This window comes from Populus nigra, chromosome 3, assembly GCF_951802175.1.
Source record: "Populus nigra chromosome 3, ddPopNigr1.1, whole genome shotgun sequence".
Taxonomy (NCBI): Eukaryota; Viridiplantae; Streptophyta; class Magnoliopsida; order Malpighiales; family Salicaceae; genus Populus; species Populus nigra.
This window is the reverse complement of record NC_084854.1, coordinates 25,944,532-25,964,060: the sequence shown is the minus strand read 5'-3', so window position 1 is coordinate 25,964,060 and position 19,529 is coordinate 25,944,532. Positions and strand designations below refer to the sequence as shown.

General features: G+C 32.7%; 2 protein-coding genes across 2 annotated transcripts; both read left to right on the top strand.

Annotated features, from left to right (window-relative positions):
- Positions 1-326: 326 nt before the first annotated feature.
- LOC133689857 (disease resistance RPP13-like protein 4) lies at positions 327-3,792 on the top strand. Its single transcript, XM_062109931.1, has 3 exons — positions 327-462; positions 582-628; positions 983-3,792. Exon 3 carries the CDS (start codon positions 998-1,000, stop codon positions 3,551-3,553), a length of 2,556 nt encoding a protein of 851 aa, XP_061965915.1. The 5' UTR covers positions 327-462; positions 582-628; positions 983-997; the 3' UTR covers positions 3,554-3,792.
- A 10,893-nt stretch (positions 3,793-14,685) lies between these two features.
- Positions 14,686-15,180, top strand: LOC133689045 (cysteine proteinase inhibitor 5). The gene has a single exon (XM_062108756.1). The coding sequence runs from the start codon at positions 14,743-14,745 to the stop codon at positions 15,082-15,084; it is 342 nt and encodes a 113-aa protein (XP_061964740.1). The 5' UTR covers positions 14,686-14,742; the 3' UTR covers positions 15,085-15,180.
- Positions 15,181-19,529: the final 4,349 nt, after the last annotated feature.

The window sequence follows — 19,529 nt, the reverse complement described above, 5'->3', positions numbered from 1 at the left end:
GAGAGTTTGAGAGAGACAACAAAATAAAATCAAATACATCAATTTAGTCATCCAAAGGACACAATATTGCAAAAATAGAAAATTATTTAGTTAATTCCCTTATTCTTGAATATCTACAAGGAACATCAAGAAAAATAATTTTGAAAGGAATCTACCTTATTGACAAGTCTAAAATAGATGTTGTGGAATCCATCAAACATGACTTAGGTCACTTTTAGTGGTGGCCCCATTATTTGTCTTCTTCTTTTTTATTTTCCCCCTATTTTTCCCCAATAATTGCCCCACTTCAGCTATCTGCCAAAAAAGAGAAAGTGGCTTTAACAAAGCATCTATACCTCAGCCCAGCAATGTTGACCCCAAAATTATTCTAATCTCCAATGCTTGGACTATGGTATGGCTTCTCTCAGTAGTTCTTTACAGTTCTTTGGTCACAGCTAAACGAACTCCGCCACTTGCAGCAAGGTGAATTTTTCTTTTTCTTGCTCTCATGACCATCTTTGTCTTCATGGTTCAGGCCATTTAAGTATGCTTTCACTTCTAGCGTATGTTCTTTGATTGATGAACTTTTTCTGTCCTTTCAGGATTTAAATTTCCGCCCTGAATATTCAAGATCTATAAGCAGCCATCGGTAAGAATTTCTAACTCAATTTCTCTTTTAAAGGCTGTTCATTTGTTATGTTGGGTTACGAGTGATCAGATAAGGTTTCCTACGTTGAACCATGGAGTCAATTTGCCAACGTAGGTTGTTGCTGAAACTGGACGTGCCTTCCATTTTTCTAATCAAATGTTTTTTTCAAGGACTAGAAAATAGAAATTCTATGATTTACTTGCATGTAATTGATGAAATGCTCGGATTTCAGAAGGCTAAAGATGGGAATGAAGTTTAAAGTCTATATGGTCTGCAGGACGCTTTAGATTGTATCGCATTCGTGATTTATCATTATAGATGACTATGGAATAAAAAGAAGACTTTCTTCTACAGGTAAAATACAAGAAGATGGCAGTAGTAGTAGATGCTATGCTTGAAAGCCTGACACAACAAGTGTTCACAGCTCTGCGAGAACATGCTAGATTTGCACTTGACTTCAAAGATCAGTTTGAATTGATGAAGACCAGGCTAGACCTTACAAAGGCCCTGCTTGCTGACACAGAGAACCTCAAGGAAAAGAAGAAAGTTGTCAAGGCCATTTTGATTAGCTTGAGAGACCTAATTTACGAAGCTGACAACATAATGACAGATTGCCTTGTTAGAGATGAATATCAGAAAGAAGCATCCTGCACCAGTTTGACACTTAAGAAGCCACTGTTCTGGTATCAAACAGGCAAGAAGTTGAAGGTCGTTAATGCAAAACTGGGGGAGATGGAGAAGTCACTAGGCGAGCATTTAAAATACCAGGACCAGAGCGACCATGGAGATAACACAGCCCAGAGTATGAAATACACAGCACAGGACTATGTTCCGTCTGAGATAATTGGACTAGAAGAGGATCTGAAAAGGTTAAAAGGCTGGATTGGTGACACAAAAGAAGAACTTCTCCTAGTCGGCATCGTCGGGATGGGAGGCTTGGGTAAAACCACCTTTGCCCAGAAAATTTTTAATGATCAACATGTAGCTGGTCGTTATGATAACATGATTTGGGTGTCGGTTTCTCAAGTTTCAAGTGACATGAGGATCATGAGGAGCATGCTGGAACAATTAGAATCGCATTGCTCTGTGTCTGATGAAGCTCAAATGTTGCACAAACTCAATGAACTACTTAAAGGCAAGACATGCCTCATTGTTATGGATGATGTATGGAAGATTAATCTAGGATGGTGGAATCAATTTTTCTCAGGGTTGCAGAGTGCAGTTGGAGTAAGCAGCTGCATCATAATCACAACTCGAAACGAAGAAGTCTTAACTAGCATGGGAGTTGACAAGTCACGGGTTCATCGGCCAAAATTGCTAACAGCCAATGATAGCTGGTTGCTGTTCAGCAAATCTGCGTTTTCCAGGTGCAGGGATAGAAAATGCCCAGATGCTCAATTCGAAAGAGTTGGTAAAGAACTCTTGGAGAAATGCGGGGGACTTCCACTGGCAATCAAGGCAGTAGCAGCACTTTTGGCTCCAAGATCAAATTCAGTTCTCCAATGGAATGAAATCAATGAAAATTTTCATGAACTGACTGCCGGAAGAAATTTTAACTCAGTGATGGCGTCTCTTCAACTGAGCTATGATGAACTTCCAATACATTTAAAACAATGTCTATTGTGTTTCTCCGTTTATCCTGAAGACTCCGAGATACAAGCAGAGCAACTGATCCATTGGTGGGTTGCAGAGGGGCTAATCCAGGGCAAGGGCTCGAAAACCGCAAAAGAATTGGGTTTTCGTTACCTCTCTGAACTAGTCACTAGGTGCTTGGTTGAAGCTGTGAATAGACGAGGATATGATGGAAGAGTCTACTGTTGCAAGATGCATGACATGGTGAGGGAACTGACCACTAGAATAGCAGAGGAGGAGTCATTTGGCAAATTTGATGAACAGGGCAAGCAGGAAATAACTGCAAATTCTCGTTGGTTGGGTTTTACAAGTGAAATGAACCCAGAACCATTGAAGAGAAGTTCAAAGCTCAGAGCCTTGCTGATAATGTCAACTGATGATCAAGTTGTGTTTGGTAGGCATTTTGGGTTGCTTGGTTCTCTCAGAGTGTTGGATTTCTCCCTGACTAAGTTGGAGAAGATTTCTACAGAGGAACTCGTGGAATGGATTTCCTCTCTTAAACGCTTGGCATATTTGAATCTAAGTGGTATTGTAGGCCTTAAAGAAGTACCATATTCGTTCAGAAAGCTCCGCAACCTTCAGTTTTTGGTTTTTGCTGGACGCAATGACCTAGGCAAAATAGATCAAATCACTTCTTTGAAAAAGTTGGTGGTCTTGGATTTAGGATCTTGTTTCCATTACCTACCTTCAGGAATAGAAAGGCTCTCCTATCTTCAAGAACTGTCTGGATTCAAAGTGGCATCCAATAGCAGATCAGCAGCAAGTTGCAAGTTTTGTGATCTTGAAAAACTTGTCCACCTAAGAGTGCTGAGAATGAGTATCGGCAAGGACAGTGAAATTACAGAAAATGAAAGGGAGGTACTCTTGAAGCTCAAGAAGCTTAAGGTACTAGCCATTGATGCCCAAGATTGTGAAGACAACATTATCTCTACGATGCTTAACATCCTTTCACCTCCTCCAAGTCTCCAAGAGTTGTATCTCAGGCGTTATCACCAAGGTACTCTTCCTACATGGATCAATCCTGAGAGGCTTTCTAAATTGCAATACATTTGTATTGAGAACGGAGAAATCATTGACTTCCAAACAAGTCCTCTGTCTGTGGATGGAAGAGATTTTCCTTGGAACATTGAAGGTCTATGTTTTAAGGTCCTGCGAAATTTAAAGCTGGACTGGAAAAACGTGGAAAAGGATATGCCTTCGTTACAATATGCAGAGGTTAGTGGTTGTCTGAATTTGATAAATTTTCCACATCCTCTCGACAAGCTGGCTACATGGAGGAAGAGTGAAGATTGAAGATTGAAGAGTTGGGAATAGGAAAAAAAAACAAAGGATCATCTTCTCTACAAAGCTTTTGAGGATGTGGAAAATGCACCGGTGTGGCAAGAACTCTGTGTGCTGGCTTGTTTGTTTGTTTATTCAGTTTGGTTGTGATATGTATTCAGCATCATAAAGACTAAGTGTTTGTTTTAAGAAAATCCTGTGTTTTGTTGTAGAATTTCAATAACATCATAATGGAATGAGTATTTTTATTATTATTGTTTTGATATTCCATAATGTCATAATATATTACACTTGGGAGTTCATACAAATGTGCAATATTTCTCTCTTTATGGGATTGACAGTGAGATGCCACAATCTATCTTCAAAAAAAAATATTTCTAAAGTGAAAGTTCAGCTAGATGGAGACTGATTATGATGAAAGATACAATTCTACTAAAAAAAAGTCTAAACCATAAGAACTTTGTTTTGAATTTATATTATTAAATACTAGTAAAATGGTCTTAAACAAAACTAAAAAATAAAAAAAAAGTTTTAAACTAAATCGCGAACACTAACTTTCACATCTAATATGGAGGCCTTGACCTCACATGGCTGCAAACTTTATCACTGGAACACTGAAAAAATTTCCAATTTATCATTGTTCTTCTTCTTTATGTTATAGTATTATAAACAATGGTCCAGAAAAGCTTACAGTCTTGGTCAAATTCCAAGTTCTATTGGTAAGCTACCAATGAGTTGATTCTCTTCCAAATCTCTAATTAAACCAAGAAGCATTAAAGACCGAACCAGGTAGAATTGAATAAAGATGGAAGTCATGGAAAGTTGAGATGGCATCCACGAAGACGAGATTTGACAGGAATTCGACCAGAAAAAACACCAGTATCCAAAAACCTGAAGAACCCAAAAACTACAATCCTGCTTACATTCTGAGTATTTTCAGTAAGGAAAGAGGCCTTATTAACTAGAGTGCTTCAGAATTCAAGATATATTCCAAAAAAAAAAAAAACAAAGGAAGGAAGAGCTCTGGTTGGGATGATACTTCCAGAGTGTCAAGGTATTTCAGATTCCCCAGTTCCGCGGGTATGGCACCAAGTTGTTACCCAGAGAGCTATCTATGCAAGAATACAACTTAATTGCTAATCAATTTACCTGGGTCAACATGTGATCGTTCCAAAAAGGGGACATTTTCACTAATCTAAGAACTAAAGAAACCTTTCTATGTTAATAAAGTGAATCCATGTTCCTAGCATGTGCCTACTACATTAATCGACACAAACTCTCATTATTTAAGGGCAAAAGTCTCTCTTTCTAGTTCCCTCTCTTTCATGTTGTCTTTGAAAACAATACACAAAACATTATTATCCACGTATAATCGTTAAAATTATAATGTACTGGCTCAGCCATTCTTTTTTTTTTTTTTTGTTCTCCTTTGATCAACTGCAGGGTATGCACCGATAAGAATATTGATACTTTATGTAAAGGTTCAAGATGCACCACCAGCTATGAACTGGCAGCTTCTGTTCCTAATCTTTTATTATATTTGGGGCCCTAAAATAAGTAGCTCATGCGTACGCAGAATAGCAGCAAGAGGTGACAATCTTATGAGCTGTTCCTCGTATGACGAGACAAATTGCCAAGAGTAAAAACCATTATTAAACCCTGACAGGTGGCTGCCTTTGTTGAAGACTCGGGTTACAGGTTTTGACTCAGTCGTTCAGGTCAAATTTTTTTAATCAAAACATGTTGTTTTAGTTAAAAATAAAAGTCAACGGGTTGCAACCAGGTCAACCCACCAGGTCACCTCAGGTTTTGCCTTTCCTTATTTTTTTTTAAACCCGGCCTGGTTCCAGCCCCGGATCAGCTGGGTTTCGGGTAGAACCGTTGGGCCGGGTTTCAAAACTATGGTAAAAACCATGATTATTAAACTCGGACTGGGATGATGGATTGACTCGGTGACTAGACCAATTCAAGTAAAATAAAAGACCAGCTAGTGCAATAACTCAGCAAAACTCGGTCGATCTGGCAGGTTGACCCATGACCCGGGTGAACCCAAATGAAACCTTTTTTTTTCAAATGTGGTTTTTCTCCTATACCCTTTTTTTATATGTATTTTTTAGTTGATTATTAATACTTTTTAAAGTTCACTATATAAATATTAAAAAAAATATAAAATATATTTATGGGTTGTTTCTTAATTTTTTTTATATGAAATATTGAAATTTTAAATATTTTTTAATTTTTTTAAATTGACCTATAAAACTTAAAACCCGACCTTTTAATCGGGTCAACCCCTAGTTTCCATAACTATGGTAAAAACTGTTCATAATCTATGTCCATGTAATGTATACAGTCAATGTATAGCTGGCGGGGGTTGCTACCATATTAGAATTATACTAGTTACATGACTCGCGCAATGCCGTGGGTTAATTACTTTTTATATTTTAAAAAAGTTAAGATTTAAAAGTATTAGGTCTTTCTACAAAGTTATACTTAAGAGTCTTAAGTTCGGTTGCAACGCCTGACCCAAAAGTAATATTTATAATATTAATAATAACATTAAACTTGCATGATCTAAATTTAAATGAGTCTGGCTGCAATACCAGACCGAATAGCATTGGACGTGGGTCTGGCTGCAAGGTCGTGTCATAAAAGTGTGATAATTAAATAAATTAATTAAAAAGAAAAAAAACCAACATAAAGAAAAAAACTAATGAAGAAAAAGAAAAAAAAATATGAATTAACTGAGTTAACCCTTCAAACCAGGTTAACCCGTCAAACTTTAGATTCACGTCATAAAAGTTTGATAACTAAATAGAAAAAAAAAATTAATGGGTTAACCCAGAATTAACCGGGCTAACTCGTTAAACCAGGTTAACCGGTCAAACCCGGAATCTGTGTCATAAAAGTTTGATAACTAAACAGAAAAATATTTAACATTAACAATTTAAATTAAACAAAAAAAAATTAATTAAAAAGAAAAAAAATACAAAAGTCATCAGCCTTTTCACAATTGATAAGTTTTAAGATTTAATTGAGCATGAAATTAATTTAATTAATCAAATCATAGGTTTAATTAGAGAATTGATATGTTTTTATACTTAATTGAACTTGAAATTAATTTATTCAGGGACTTAATTGAATAATTATCTAAGTTTGGGGTTTAATTGGGGTCACAACTGCAAACATTAAACTCCAAGGACTAGCTTGAACATGGCGCGGAAACGCAGGGGTCCAATTACAGTTTAACTAGGGGCTTTATTACAAAACTTTCAAAACTTCACGGGTCAAAATGCAAATGGCCATTTTATATCTCAAACCGGCGCCGTTTGGAAGAACGCTGTTTATCTTCTTCTCCTTTAACCAGAGACCGTTTTCAGCAGTAAAGGCTGAGAAACGTTGCAGCAGTAATCATCCATTCGCTTCAGTTATGGACGTTTTAATGGTTGTCGTCCCTTTGCATACCGTCCGTTACCACCGGCCAGGCTCTATAAAAACAGAGGAACAACGAAGAAAAAGGAGGCAAAAAAACCCAGGAGACACAAAGAACGAAAGGAAGAAAACAGAGAGGGGGAGTGAACCGGCAGGAGAGAGAGAGAAGCAAACAAAACAGAAACAGGGGAAGAAAAACAGAGAGAGAGAGAGTGACCGAGAACGGGGAAGAAAAACTGGGAGGAGCATACGAAAAAAACAAACACAGAGGGGGGCAAATTTTTTGCCCCTGTTTCTTCTCAAAGAAACAGAGGCGTTCGTGCCTCACGATCGTGAGGCACGAACACGTGAAGAGAGGCCATGCTTTGGCTTTATAAAAGCCAGAGAAGGGGGAATAACACAGGAAAAAAAAACAACGAAACAGAGAAGGAGAGAAAAGCAGAGGAACGACACAGAGACGAGGATCAGCCCCACCATCGTCTTTGTCCCTTCATCTCAGAACTGAAGGTGACAGAATATAAAACCAGGAGCAAAGGAGACGAACAGGTCAGAAAAGAAACACAGGCGAACAAACACAGGCGAAAAAGAAAAAAAAAACAGAGGACCGAAACCAGTAGAGAGAGAGAGAGAAGACAGAGAGAGCCAGAGAAAAAAACAGGAAATAAAGAAAGCAAAAGAGAAAAAACCAGAGCAGAGGAGGCAGCATCGTTCTTCCAGCACAGTGCGCCATCGTCTTCGGCTACGCCTCGCTGCACCAAGTAAGTCGTTCCTCGTCTCTCCCCGCCTTGCATTTCATTTGTTTTGGCACTGTGCGAAGGTAGTTTTAATTACCTTCGCACTGTGCAGCGCATGCGTGAATAATTCACGCATGCGGTCTGCAACGGTGCCCAGCCGAGTCACTGGCTGGGGACAGTGACCAGGCCGGGATGGACCCAGCCAGAAAACATATATAAAAAAAATGAAAATTTGTGTATGTATAAATAAAAAAATAGAATATAAATTTATTTTTTTTATTTTTTGATGCCAGAGTCAAGAATAAAAAATATTGATTCAAATTTATTTCATTGTATTTTATTTAGCTACATAAAAATAAAAAAATGTGCACGCGTAAAAATAAATTTATTTTATTTTTTTATTCACTGATGCTAGAGTCAGGAATAAAAATACTGATTTAAATTTATTTCATTTTTATAGCTACGTAATTTTTACCAACACCAGAGTTTGAAGTATCCATGGGCGAATATTCCTTAGCATCAAAGTCAGGAATATTACACGCAAATCATCATAGCATAAACCAACAAAATGTTAGCAATTTATGACAAAACCAGCAATGCAGTCTGCCTGACGTTTAAGGGGTGATAATATCTTCCCTTTTGCATAATCAGTCCCATACCATAGAATCTCTGCTGATCAGTCAGAGTTCCTAGTGACCATAATACTAGGCGGCGACTCCTTAAACAAGACCACTCCCCATCAAAGAGAATAGAATGCCAGAAATCCATTATTTCCATGAAAGATTTATTTTTAAAATCATTGTGATGTCGGGTGTAATATTGATATTTACCAATATTCGATACTCGCCTAGTTCAAGCATGTTACATTAGGGAACATTGATTTAGTTTGTTCCTATAGTTTTGGTTTAACATATAACAACGGATTGAAAAGTTATCGGTGATATTTAAAGGGTTTTTGAAAAGTTTTGATTAAATTGAAACTTTAAATTAAATAATACCAATATAATCACCGATAAAATGATTAAAAATATTAATATTTAATTATCCATCAGTAAAATAGCCTAATAAAAATACTAGAATCCCTCATTTTATAACAAGCGCGCCTATTCTTCTTCTTCTTCTTCTTTCCTTTCTGTAAAAAAACCAACATCCATTTCTTTCTTTCTCTTCTCTTCTCTTCTCCTCCACAGGTAAGTATGTCTTCTCCTCTTTTCTTCTTCTTTCACCTCAATTTTTTTTTCATTAACATACTTTATGAATTTGTTTTTTCTTTTATCTTCTCATCTTCACTCGCAATTAAATTAAGGTGAGATTTTTCTTTTTTTCTTCTCTTTTTTTGTGTTTTTTTTTACATTATATTTTTTATTTATTTTTTTTAAAAAATTATGTTCTTAATAATTGTATGAAATGTTGTTGTAGGATTTTTTTTTCATATGAGATAAATTTTGTTGGATTTTAGTTAGATATTTTTTGAATTAAATTAAATTTATTTATTTGTTAACGGATTATGGATTATGGATTATGGAATAGGTTTTCTAGGTTATATGAAAATATTTTTTAGTTGATTTATTTATTTGTTATTGTTGTTTATTTTTTAGTATTATAGAGTATTACTATTGTTCTAATTCTGTTAAATAGATTTTTTAAATATTTTTAAATAATTAATGACAGTAGTACCAAAAAATTAAGTCTTTCAGTATATTTTAAATAGTTCAAAAAGAATTACTGCAAATATCATTGTGTCATTAGTTAATCACCGAAGGAATTGCATACAGTATTTATGTCTGTTATATGGCAAACTTCCTAAGGGAAATACCGATGGAATAAAGCAAATAATTTTTTTTGCACGCTTTTCCTGTTAATAAATTCATCGATAATTTTATTACCGACTGACTCATTGACATATCAAAAATTATCAATGAGAGTTTTGCCAATGAAGCATTTCTATCGATGAATTTATCAGTAAAATTATTGTTGATGGATTGATAGTATAAATACCAACTTAAAATTCTATCGATGAAAAGTTCCATCGATAAATTTAAGAATTCTGGTATTGAAATGTCAATGGCTTGAAGCTACCGCATTTTGGGCGCATGACTTGCTTACTTTTAAAGTAAGTCAACTTGTTTTTCCATATTGCTAAGTGTTTGTTTTCAAGTAAAAATTACTTGAATATTTGCGAGTGAAGGCTACCATGATTAATTTAAGTCATAAAAAACACCATTTAATAGAATAATGTTGAAGGTACATTTTGTTTAAATTATTATTAAAAGATTTTACAAAACAAAGTCCAAAAAAAAAACTCCATAAAGTACTAAAGTGAAATCCCTTGTTATATTTTAAAGAACATGTAAAAAATTTCTGATCTTAAATCACAAAAGAAATAATTTGGATGATATTTAACATAAAAAGAGATAGAACTTTTTCCTTTTGCGGGAAAAAAGACCTGACCATATATCCGAGGGGAGGGAAAGAGGTGCGTTTCTCACTATTCAGATAAATATCTAACGAGCTGACTTCTAGTCATTTGCATTATCGCCCGACTATATGTTTTTATATAATATTCGAATTTCATTGTGTTATTAAAATTATAGTTGTTAGACTAGTTTGATTTAAAGTATGACTTGGATAAGAACTCAAGTCACTGAATTGTCATGTTAACGTACAAATCATTGGGTCAATTTAAGTTAATTATCTTTTGTTAAAATGATATCATTTTGCTTTTTAAAAACATTAATGTTAATTTGACATGATTTGATTGTATTAATTGAGTTTAGTTGGATTAATATTTTTTTAATAAATTTGAAACTATGTTAAAATCAAGCTTTGAATTATAGATTTTTCAGGAGATGTTTAAAAGTAATGGTTTTTTGTTTGGAAATTTATGAAAATAATATAAATATTATTTTTTTAAAAAAATATTTTTGATATTATTATATTAAAACGAATAAAAAATATAAAAAAATTAATTTTTTAAAAAAATCAAAATTTTATGAACTATTGTTTAAACATTTTAATTAGCTTCCTTGAAATATAAATTTTCACTTGGAGAAAATTCTATGAATTTGATCAAAACAATAAAATAATTGTCGAATTTCGTATTGTTATGGTGCAGTTTCAAGGGAGATTCAATTAATAAATTTATAAAAAAGAAAAAAAATTAATTTTCCACCGTGTTTAATGGAAATTCATTTGCACCATACGTTTCTATTTTAGTCAATTCCACCCAAATTAGCTTAATATAGGCCTCATTCAAGAAAGCGTTAGTCTTCGCCAATTAAATCGATCTGTTATCAATCATGTAGCATCCTAACAGTTATCCATCTAGCCTAATACACCTTATCCTGTAACTCGAAGTTAAACGTGTTTGGGTTAGAGCAGTATTAAAATAGATGATCTCCTAAGAATTATTGTAAGTATTAAATGTATAAGTGTGTGATCACTGGTAAATCTCGAGTTAGCGGGCTCTCCACCATTATTTTAGTTCCTGGAAGTGGTTGTTCACCCATGAATAGCGTCCAATAGTGTATTCATAATATAAAATAAACAAACTTACAATTGTAGGTGCTAGAATTTGGTTCAAGAGTAAGCTAAATAGGATAGCCACAAGGTAGAAATACAGGAAAAAAACATATAAGAATACAGACGATTTAATGAGCAAATGGAATTCAACTCTGCATTTATAGTTTTATTCTTTGAAAATAAAAAATAAAGTGGTCACCTCCTCAAAAGTCTATAAGATTTTTAAATAAATCAGAAAATTATATCTCTACTAGAAAACAACTAAAAATTTTAAAAACATAAAGGGAATAACATAAAATCCAAAAAACCATACGTAAAATAAGAAAATTAACCCAAACATTAACATCCGGATCTAAAATTTGATTCTGGAAGATCTGATCAGTGACTCCATTGTTGCCTATCAGAAAACTGCTACTAGATTTATCTGACAATATTTAACTCTAATTCAATAATCAAATCTCTTGTCGTCACAGTTTTAAAGTGTTAATCTGTTCTAACTTCTCTCAAGCCTAATCTTATTGTCTATCCAGATCATATTATCGCAGTGTTATGCTCTCACTCAATGTTTAAGAACTTCAATTTCTAGGAGACAGACTACATCAGAAATCATTGGAGTTCTCCTCTGCAGTAAGAACATTAAATTGATGCTTATACCAAGCTTGGACATGACTGCTATATTTTTAATGCAACACTAAAAGACACTAAAGGGCATTATTCAATAGCTTACATGTCAATAAAAACTATTTTTTTTTCAAATAATTTTAAGACACGTCCTCGTAGAAATATAATTTGTACAAAGAAATTTATTTTTAAATACTGAATTTAATATATGAAACAAAAAAATCAGGGAAGAAATCATTGTAAAGAATAAACTAAATCATGTTTTGAAACCTTACTTTGTAAAATCTTATATCTTTTTTTAAAATTAAAATTAATAAATAATATAAGATAATAGAAGTTTGTATAAGTTTTAAAGGATATATTAAAAATTAATATAAATTATATTTTTGAATTTCACCAAATAAGTTAAAAAGAATTTTGTTGAAATGATTATTTTACAGACATATCACATCAACCCTTTGAAATTAGATAGAATTGGTCAAACAGCATACATTGCGTGCCAAATATTTTAGAAAATACTTAAATTCACTTTCCAAGCCATGAAGATCTGGATGTGTTTGGAGAAAAACGCATGAATACTAGCATGAGGTACTCTCAAATGGGATTTTCTTATACGATTTGATTTGCATAATGCATCTGTGTGCTGTCCCAACTTGTTCTTGTAGATTGGGACTGCACCATCTTTTTTTTTTTCCGTGGTCATCCACCCAAAAACAAGGGCCCCGACACCATACACGGAGGGTGCAAGCAGGCCAAGCAGTAAGTTTTTCGCCGCGTCTAGACGGCACACCAGTAGTTTTCCCTCGGTCAAAACAACCTTATCTCTTACACCTTACACCGCGTCACCCGAAACCCAAGGCAACTTGCTTAACTGTTTTCTAAAATACAGTACAATTTCTATTTAAAAAACAATAAACATTTTTAATTGATAGTTAACACAGAATTTATTTTTATGTTTTAAAAATATTTTTTTATTTATTTACTTTTAATTAATTTTTATTTTGATATTTTCATATCATTTTGATATGATGATGTCAAAAGTAAATTTTAAAAGATAAAAAAATATTATTTCAATACATTTTTAATCCAAAAATACTATGAAAAAAAATCACTACCACAATATTAAACATGCTCAAAATTATAGTTAAGAAGCTGAATTCTAGAATCAATCTCGTCAAACTCAAGTAATGAATTAGACTGAGTAAACCCAGTTCAACATAGACTTTTTAGAAGAAAAATTATAATGAAGCCCAAAATGATGTTTTTTCACAAAACCTGGATTTTTTCATTTACTCAATGATTTTTTCATTGGCTCGGCCTAATTCAATCCAAGACTTGAATCATGGATTGGCATAGTTAACATAGTTCAATCTAGTTTTTTTTTTTTTTTAAAAAAAAAGATAGTAATAAAACCCAAAAAGATGTTTTTCTACTTAACAAAATCTAGGTTTTTTCATTGACTCGACCTAAACCATGTCCCAGATTAGTGAGTTAATATCTCTGAGCTGAACTAGATTTAAAAATTAAAAATCCCTTTTTATTTATTTATCATATGTTAATAAATGACTTGATAACAATTTATAAACACTATCAGTAACTAAATAAATACAAAACATAAAAAACTTAAATGCACAAGGTATTTGGTTACGAAGGGAAAACTTTTTGAAGAACTCTTAAAACAAAAAACCCTTGGGGTAGCCAAACTCAGGATAGATAATTTTTTCACTAATTTGAACGATTACAAGAGAAGTATTTATAAATACAACCATTTGTGTCTATATTATCTTACTTGATGAGACAATAAACTATGTTATGTCTTCTATCGCAGTAGCTTGCCAGTACATCTGATGATTTTTAAATTGTTGTCCTCTTAACTGGAACCTCCAGTTGCTAACAATTCACATAAAAACTCTCCTTGCGAGTCTGCAAACTCTCCAACTCTTAATGGACAAATTCTCATCGAGAATTTTCTACACATCCCTCGTGTGTGAATGTGCTGCGAAACTCCGTGTAAAATCCTTAACTGGTTGACACACTTATTTCAATGTAATTGATGCTTTTACGTTCTGAAACTCTCTTCTGAAGCATACAACACATTCATTTTTTTATATTTAATCTTTTTTATATGCATGTCTTATGTGATAAGAATAAGGATAATTTTCAAGATTTCTAATCTGTTATGTTGGTAATGGACTGCTAACTTGATAAAGTTATCTTCAGATAACTTTTTCTATCCTATCTAAATTTATTTATAAAATAATCTAAACTAATAAAATAATTGTAGAAAAAACAATGCTAACTAATCTTGATAAACTTCTATCTTAGCCAAATTATTTTTTTACCAACAATAAAAAGTCATTCACTAATTTAAACCAACAAAATGACATTTACAATAACATAACATAGCTTAAAGATTTGAATTTAGAAAGTTCATTTATAGAGTATATCTTTTGATAAATTTTAACAAATAGAAAAAATATATTATTTTAACAAATAATAAATAAGATTAAAACTATTAATGTAGAAAAAAAAAGAATAGTGCATTATTTTAGGGGGGGAAATCCCGCATTGTAGGTAACAACAATAATTTCTTTCCAAAGCCAATCGAACTTCTATTACAAGTGGCTGGCATTTTAGGAAAAACATCCCACGGTGTCAACCTAAAAAAACCATTTGCCAATCAAACAAATTGCCCCTCGTGTCAGTGCCCACAGACATTAAATTCTCACCGCGTCCATGGCATCATCCGTAATTTCCACCAATCCCAAGCCCAATAAATCCTATCCTTCAGCCACGTCACCAAAGTAAATCTCCCTATAAAAGCGCACCACCCCCGAATCTATCCGTTCAGTCCACACAAACCCTTCAAACCCGTGAAACAGCAAAACCTTTACAATGAAACGACAAATACTAACCCTCTCCCTCCTCTTCATCGCTGTAACCGTCGTGGTGGTTGACGCGGCGCTCCTCGGCGGATGGAGTCCGATAAAGGACTTGAAAGACAAGCACGTGGTAGAGATCGCGGAGTTCGCCGTAGCAGAGCATAACAAGGAAGCCAAATCAAATTTGATGCTTGAGAGTATCGTTAAAGGCGAATCGCAGGTGGTATCGGGTACGAACTATCGGCTCGTTTTGGCAGTGAAAGGAAGGGCTAATGCCAAGTACCAGGCTGTTGTGTATGAGAAACCTTGGGAGAATTTGAAGAGACTGACGTCGTTTCAACCTTTTAAAGGTTGAGAAATGTAATGCTCTGATGTAATGTTCTGATTTCAGCTTTCTTTTAGAAATTTGGGATGATAATATAATAATAGAGACTTTGGGGGTTCTTTTATATATTTTGTGTTCTTGGGTTCTTCTTAGTTGGTTTGATTTGGATTGTTGAGAGAGAAATTGACCAGTGTTGGATTGATTGAGAAAATTTGGGTGCTGAATTTTTAATTAGAAGAAAAAAATAAAATTTAAAGAAAGGAAAAAGGAAATGAAGGGTGAAAACATTCTAATTTAATAAATTCCTAAAGTATTCAAGTGCTAAAAAATTTATGTTAAATGATTAATGTTATAATAAACTCTAAATGAAATGGGAAATAAAATACGACAAGTGAACCCAGATGAATCTGGGAGGATGTTTTCGTCTTTGCAACATTTTATTTTTAATATTACAATGCCTTCAAGGTTTTTTAATAATTAAAATATTAATAAATCAATATAAATAAACGGTGCGTCCTCATTCCCCAGATGGGGTGTTGCGTGGGATGTATCATTGTGTCATTGAACACGTTATGTGATGGTGCAATTGTTGGTGTGACATGTTAGGCCTCCTTAGCGGCGGTTCGGTAACAATAAAAGTTTTTTCTCTTCCCTTTCTTCTTTTTTTTTTTTTTTTAACCCGGGGTGTCCGGACTAGCTTACGCGCACCACAACTAATTCCCAGACCCACTGAATACCCTGCAAGCCTAGCAGGTATGTAAGACACCGCGGGGATGACAGACGTGCACGTTAGGGCTCGAACTCAAGTGACAGATGCAAGGAACCTTGCCTATGCTACTAGGCTACAAGCCTTGGTTATATGTATTGGTGTTTGTGACAGACATTTACAAATTAAGATGTGTACTCTAGTTTGTATTTTTTAAAAGTTGGTCTTTATTTTTTTTTCCTTTTCATCTGTATTTATTTTTATTTTTAGGTTTTTTTTTTTAATTCCATTTATTTTCATTTTATTTCATATATTTTTTTTTTATCTAATTTGGTATTTATTATTTTGATGGCTACTTTTTTATCCTTTGCATTAATTTTTTTTTTCTGATTTTATCCTTTAGAATTTAATTTTGTTTTGTTTTGTTTTCAATTTTGATCCTCATTTTTTTTTCTTTTTATCCTTTTTTCATGTATTTGTTTAATATTAACTTAATAATATGAAGCTATTATTATTTTTTCTTTTTTAAAACACACTCACAATACTTTGTCATTGTTTTTTTAAGCTTCAAAAAAAATATAGATTAAATTTGAAGAAAAAAACAACTAACCTCATGGCTGCTAGCCCACTTGATATTAACCAAAAAAAAAAAGCCAACATGAGAGTACAAAAAATCTAGTTAAGCTAGATTGACTCGTTTTTTTTTATTTGATCATCCGATATATTTTTCCACTTTCGAGGGGACTTTTCTGATTTTTTTAGTGTAACACGGGTTGACTTGAGTTGTTTTTTTTATCTTTGTTGGTTCTACCTCTTTTAAAATAAGTTTTTAATTAGATTAAATTAACTTATTTTATCATTCAACATTAAATTAGCCTGTTATTGCCTTGTTTTTTTTGTGTTCTTAGTTAGATCTTGCTCTTTTAACAAGAAATTTTTTTAATTAAAATAATTTATCTCACCCTTTAACATTGAATTTGTTTTATATTAAGCTTCTTATTTTATTTTAGGTTTAGAGTTTAACGGTTTGCGACTTTAAAAGATTAACTTGAGCTTAGAAAGTTCACCTAAATTTACTTGGTTTTTCCTTTTTTTTAGCTCATTTTTTTTGGTTCCATGCTCATATATTTTCTTACTTTTTTTCTAGCTTTGTTCAATTTAGTTTTTTTATGAGGAGTCTTGCTTTTGAATTGAATATAAGCATTAAATATATTTTTTTCTTTGTTCCAATTACTTTTGAGACCCAGGCTGGCCTAAGCCTTGGGTCCCTTGAGTCACGAGTCAACCCATCAGGTCGAGCATTTTGAGCATTAAATCGTGTATTTTGATTTTAAAAAAAAAATTCAAATATGGTCCTCCCTCAATTTTTTATTTTTTGGATTATTTTGTGAATTTACGGACTTAGAAATTTTTAATTTAGTCCTTCAATTCAATATTTGATGGTATTTTAGGTTTTAGGCCTCAATGTTTTGATTTTAAATTTGTATTCTTGGCACATTTATCAATTTGTATTTTTTTATTTCATCATTAGATCCATAATCTTGATTTTGTTTTTTAGTTTCATCACTCAAGTTTGCTAATATTTTTTTCTTGACTTTTTTTTTATTCATTGATTTTTGTTCCTGATTTTATCATTTGTATTTATGGGGATTGACGGTCGATATTGTTTTTCATTCTCTTTCTATAATATGGAGCTATTATTATTTTTTCTTTTTTAAAACACACTCACAATTCTTTGTCATCATTTTTTTAAGCTTCAAAAAAATTAGGCCGACGCATAGCGAATCATAGGCAACCTATCTAGTTGTAACTAAAAGAATATGGATTAAATTTGAAGAAAAAAAACAACTAACCTCATGGCTGCTAGCCCGCTTGATACTAACCAAAAAAAAGCCAACATGAGAGTACAAAAAATCCCCTCGAGTCTTGAAGATGGCGAGGGCGCTCATGTTGGCACATGGATTGCGCACACTAATTTTTTTTATATTAATTAAAATATCAAACTGTCCACTTGATAATAACAAAAAAAACTAACATGAAAGTACAAAAAACCCCTCTAGTCTTGAATTGAAATTTTTGAATATAAAGGTAATATGGTAGGTTTATTATGTTTCGAAAAAAATTATAAAAAGACGCTTATAAGACAGTTGAATGTTCCTTTTCTTTTAGAGCTATTTAAGTTTATTTTAATGTGCCAAAAAAATACAAACAAATTAAAGGGCAACAAACTTTTTTTGATTGGAGGGTTAAATTGAAAATAAAAATAAATTTAACAAAAGGAAAGAAAATTAAAAGAATGTTGGTTCCTCAAATTGGAAAAATAATACTCCATAAACTCTGATTGACAAATGAAATTGAAAACCAATAAAACTTTAACAAAAGAGCCAAGGAAAAAAATAGAAATAAAAAGAATAAGAATCAAATTAAAAAAATATATATATATATGAAAAATTATAATCAAAGGATGAAATTGAGAAGGAAAAAAAAGCAAAATTTTTATAAAAGAGCCAAGAAAAAAATCAAAATAATAAGGATTGAATTTGAAAAACACAAATAAAAAGGACCGACATGTACTTTTATGTTAGGAGAAAGAAAAGAAAAAAATAGCAATTAGTGATAAACTATCCATCAACCATTGTCAGACATCGCACTAGGAGAAAGAGGATGCAATGACACTTTAAGCTATACAATGAAAGGTTAGGTTTGGCAACTGAAAGGCATCGTATGCATCGTCTAAAAGACATGGGCGCCTCCCATGCACTAATACGTGAAGAGGATGCACCAACATCTTTTTTTAATAAAAATAATAATTATTCAACTTAAAAAGATCATAATACCCTTAATGAATGTCGTAACTAACATTGCAGGACCTATAAAAAACTATGAAAAAAAACAAATAGCTGACATCTTATTTTTAGAGGGGAAATGTCTTATTTAAGGAGTCATCACCTACTTTTATGATCACTAGAAAGTAGAAACCCTAACTGATCTTTAGACGGAAAGGACTGGTTACGCTAGAGGAAATATATTATCACCCCTAAAGTGTCATACTTTAAACAGGTTGCATTGTTAGTTTTGTCTTAAATTGTTATGGGTTGTTGTTCTATATTATCAATGATTTGTCTATAATATTTTTAACTTTGGCGTCAATAAATATTGATGTGGATATTTTTTATTGTAGCGTCAATAAATATCGAATTTGATATTTATGATTCTGACATAAATAAATACCGAGATTGATACTCGTCGTGAATCCATTTATCTCGAATACTTTTAAATTTATTTTTTTAATATAATTATTGTAGCATGAATGATAGAAGTGGGCTTTGAACTTAGTATTTCATATATATAGTTCAATTTGGACCAACATCGTGATGGAAATGGCTGCCACGAAGAGAATGAGAAAGTTTTGTTTCTCTTGCACAAAGGTTGCCACCAGCAGTATCAATGGAAAGAGTGGTAATGTTGGCCTCACCCAACACTTTGTTAAAACATATAAAAAGCTCAACTCAAAATAAAGAGGCCATGATTTCTGTGGTTTTACAGATGAAGAAGATAAGGATGTCAAGTTTTGGGAACACTTTTTTAGTTGTTTCATATTATTCTAAACCTCTGTGTATTTAGTGTATCTGATGACACAGGTGCATAATTTTGAGAAAAATATTTTTTTATTAAAATAATATTTTTTTTATTTTTTAATACTAATAGAATAAAATTATTAAAAAATATTTAAAACATCAATTTAATATCTTTTTTAAAAAATTTAAAA

Bases quoted from the DNA above. Each gene is read 5' to 3' on its own strand.
- LOC133689857 (XM_062109931.1), top strand. From the start codon at position 998: ATGGCAGTAGTAGTAGATGCTATGCTTGAAAGCCTGACACAACAAGTG.
- LOC133689045 (XM_062108756.1), top strand. From the start codon at position 14,743: ATGAAACGACAAATACTAACCCTCTCCCTCCTCTTCATCGCTGTAACC.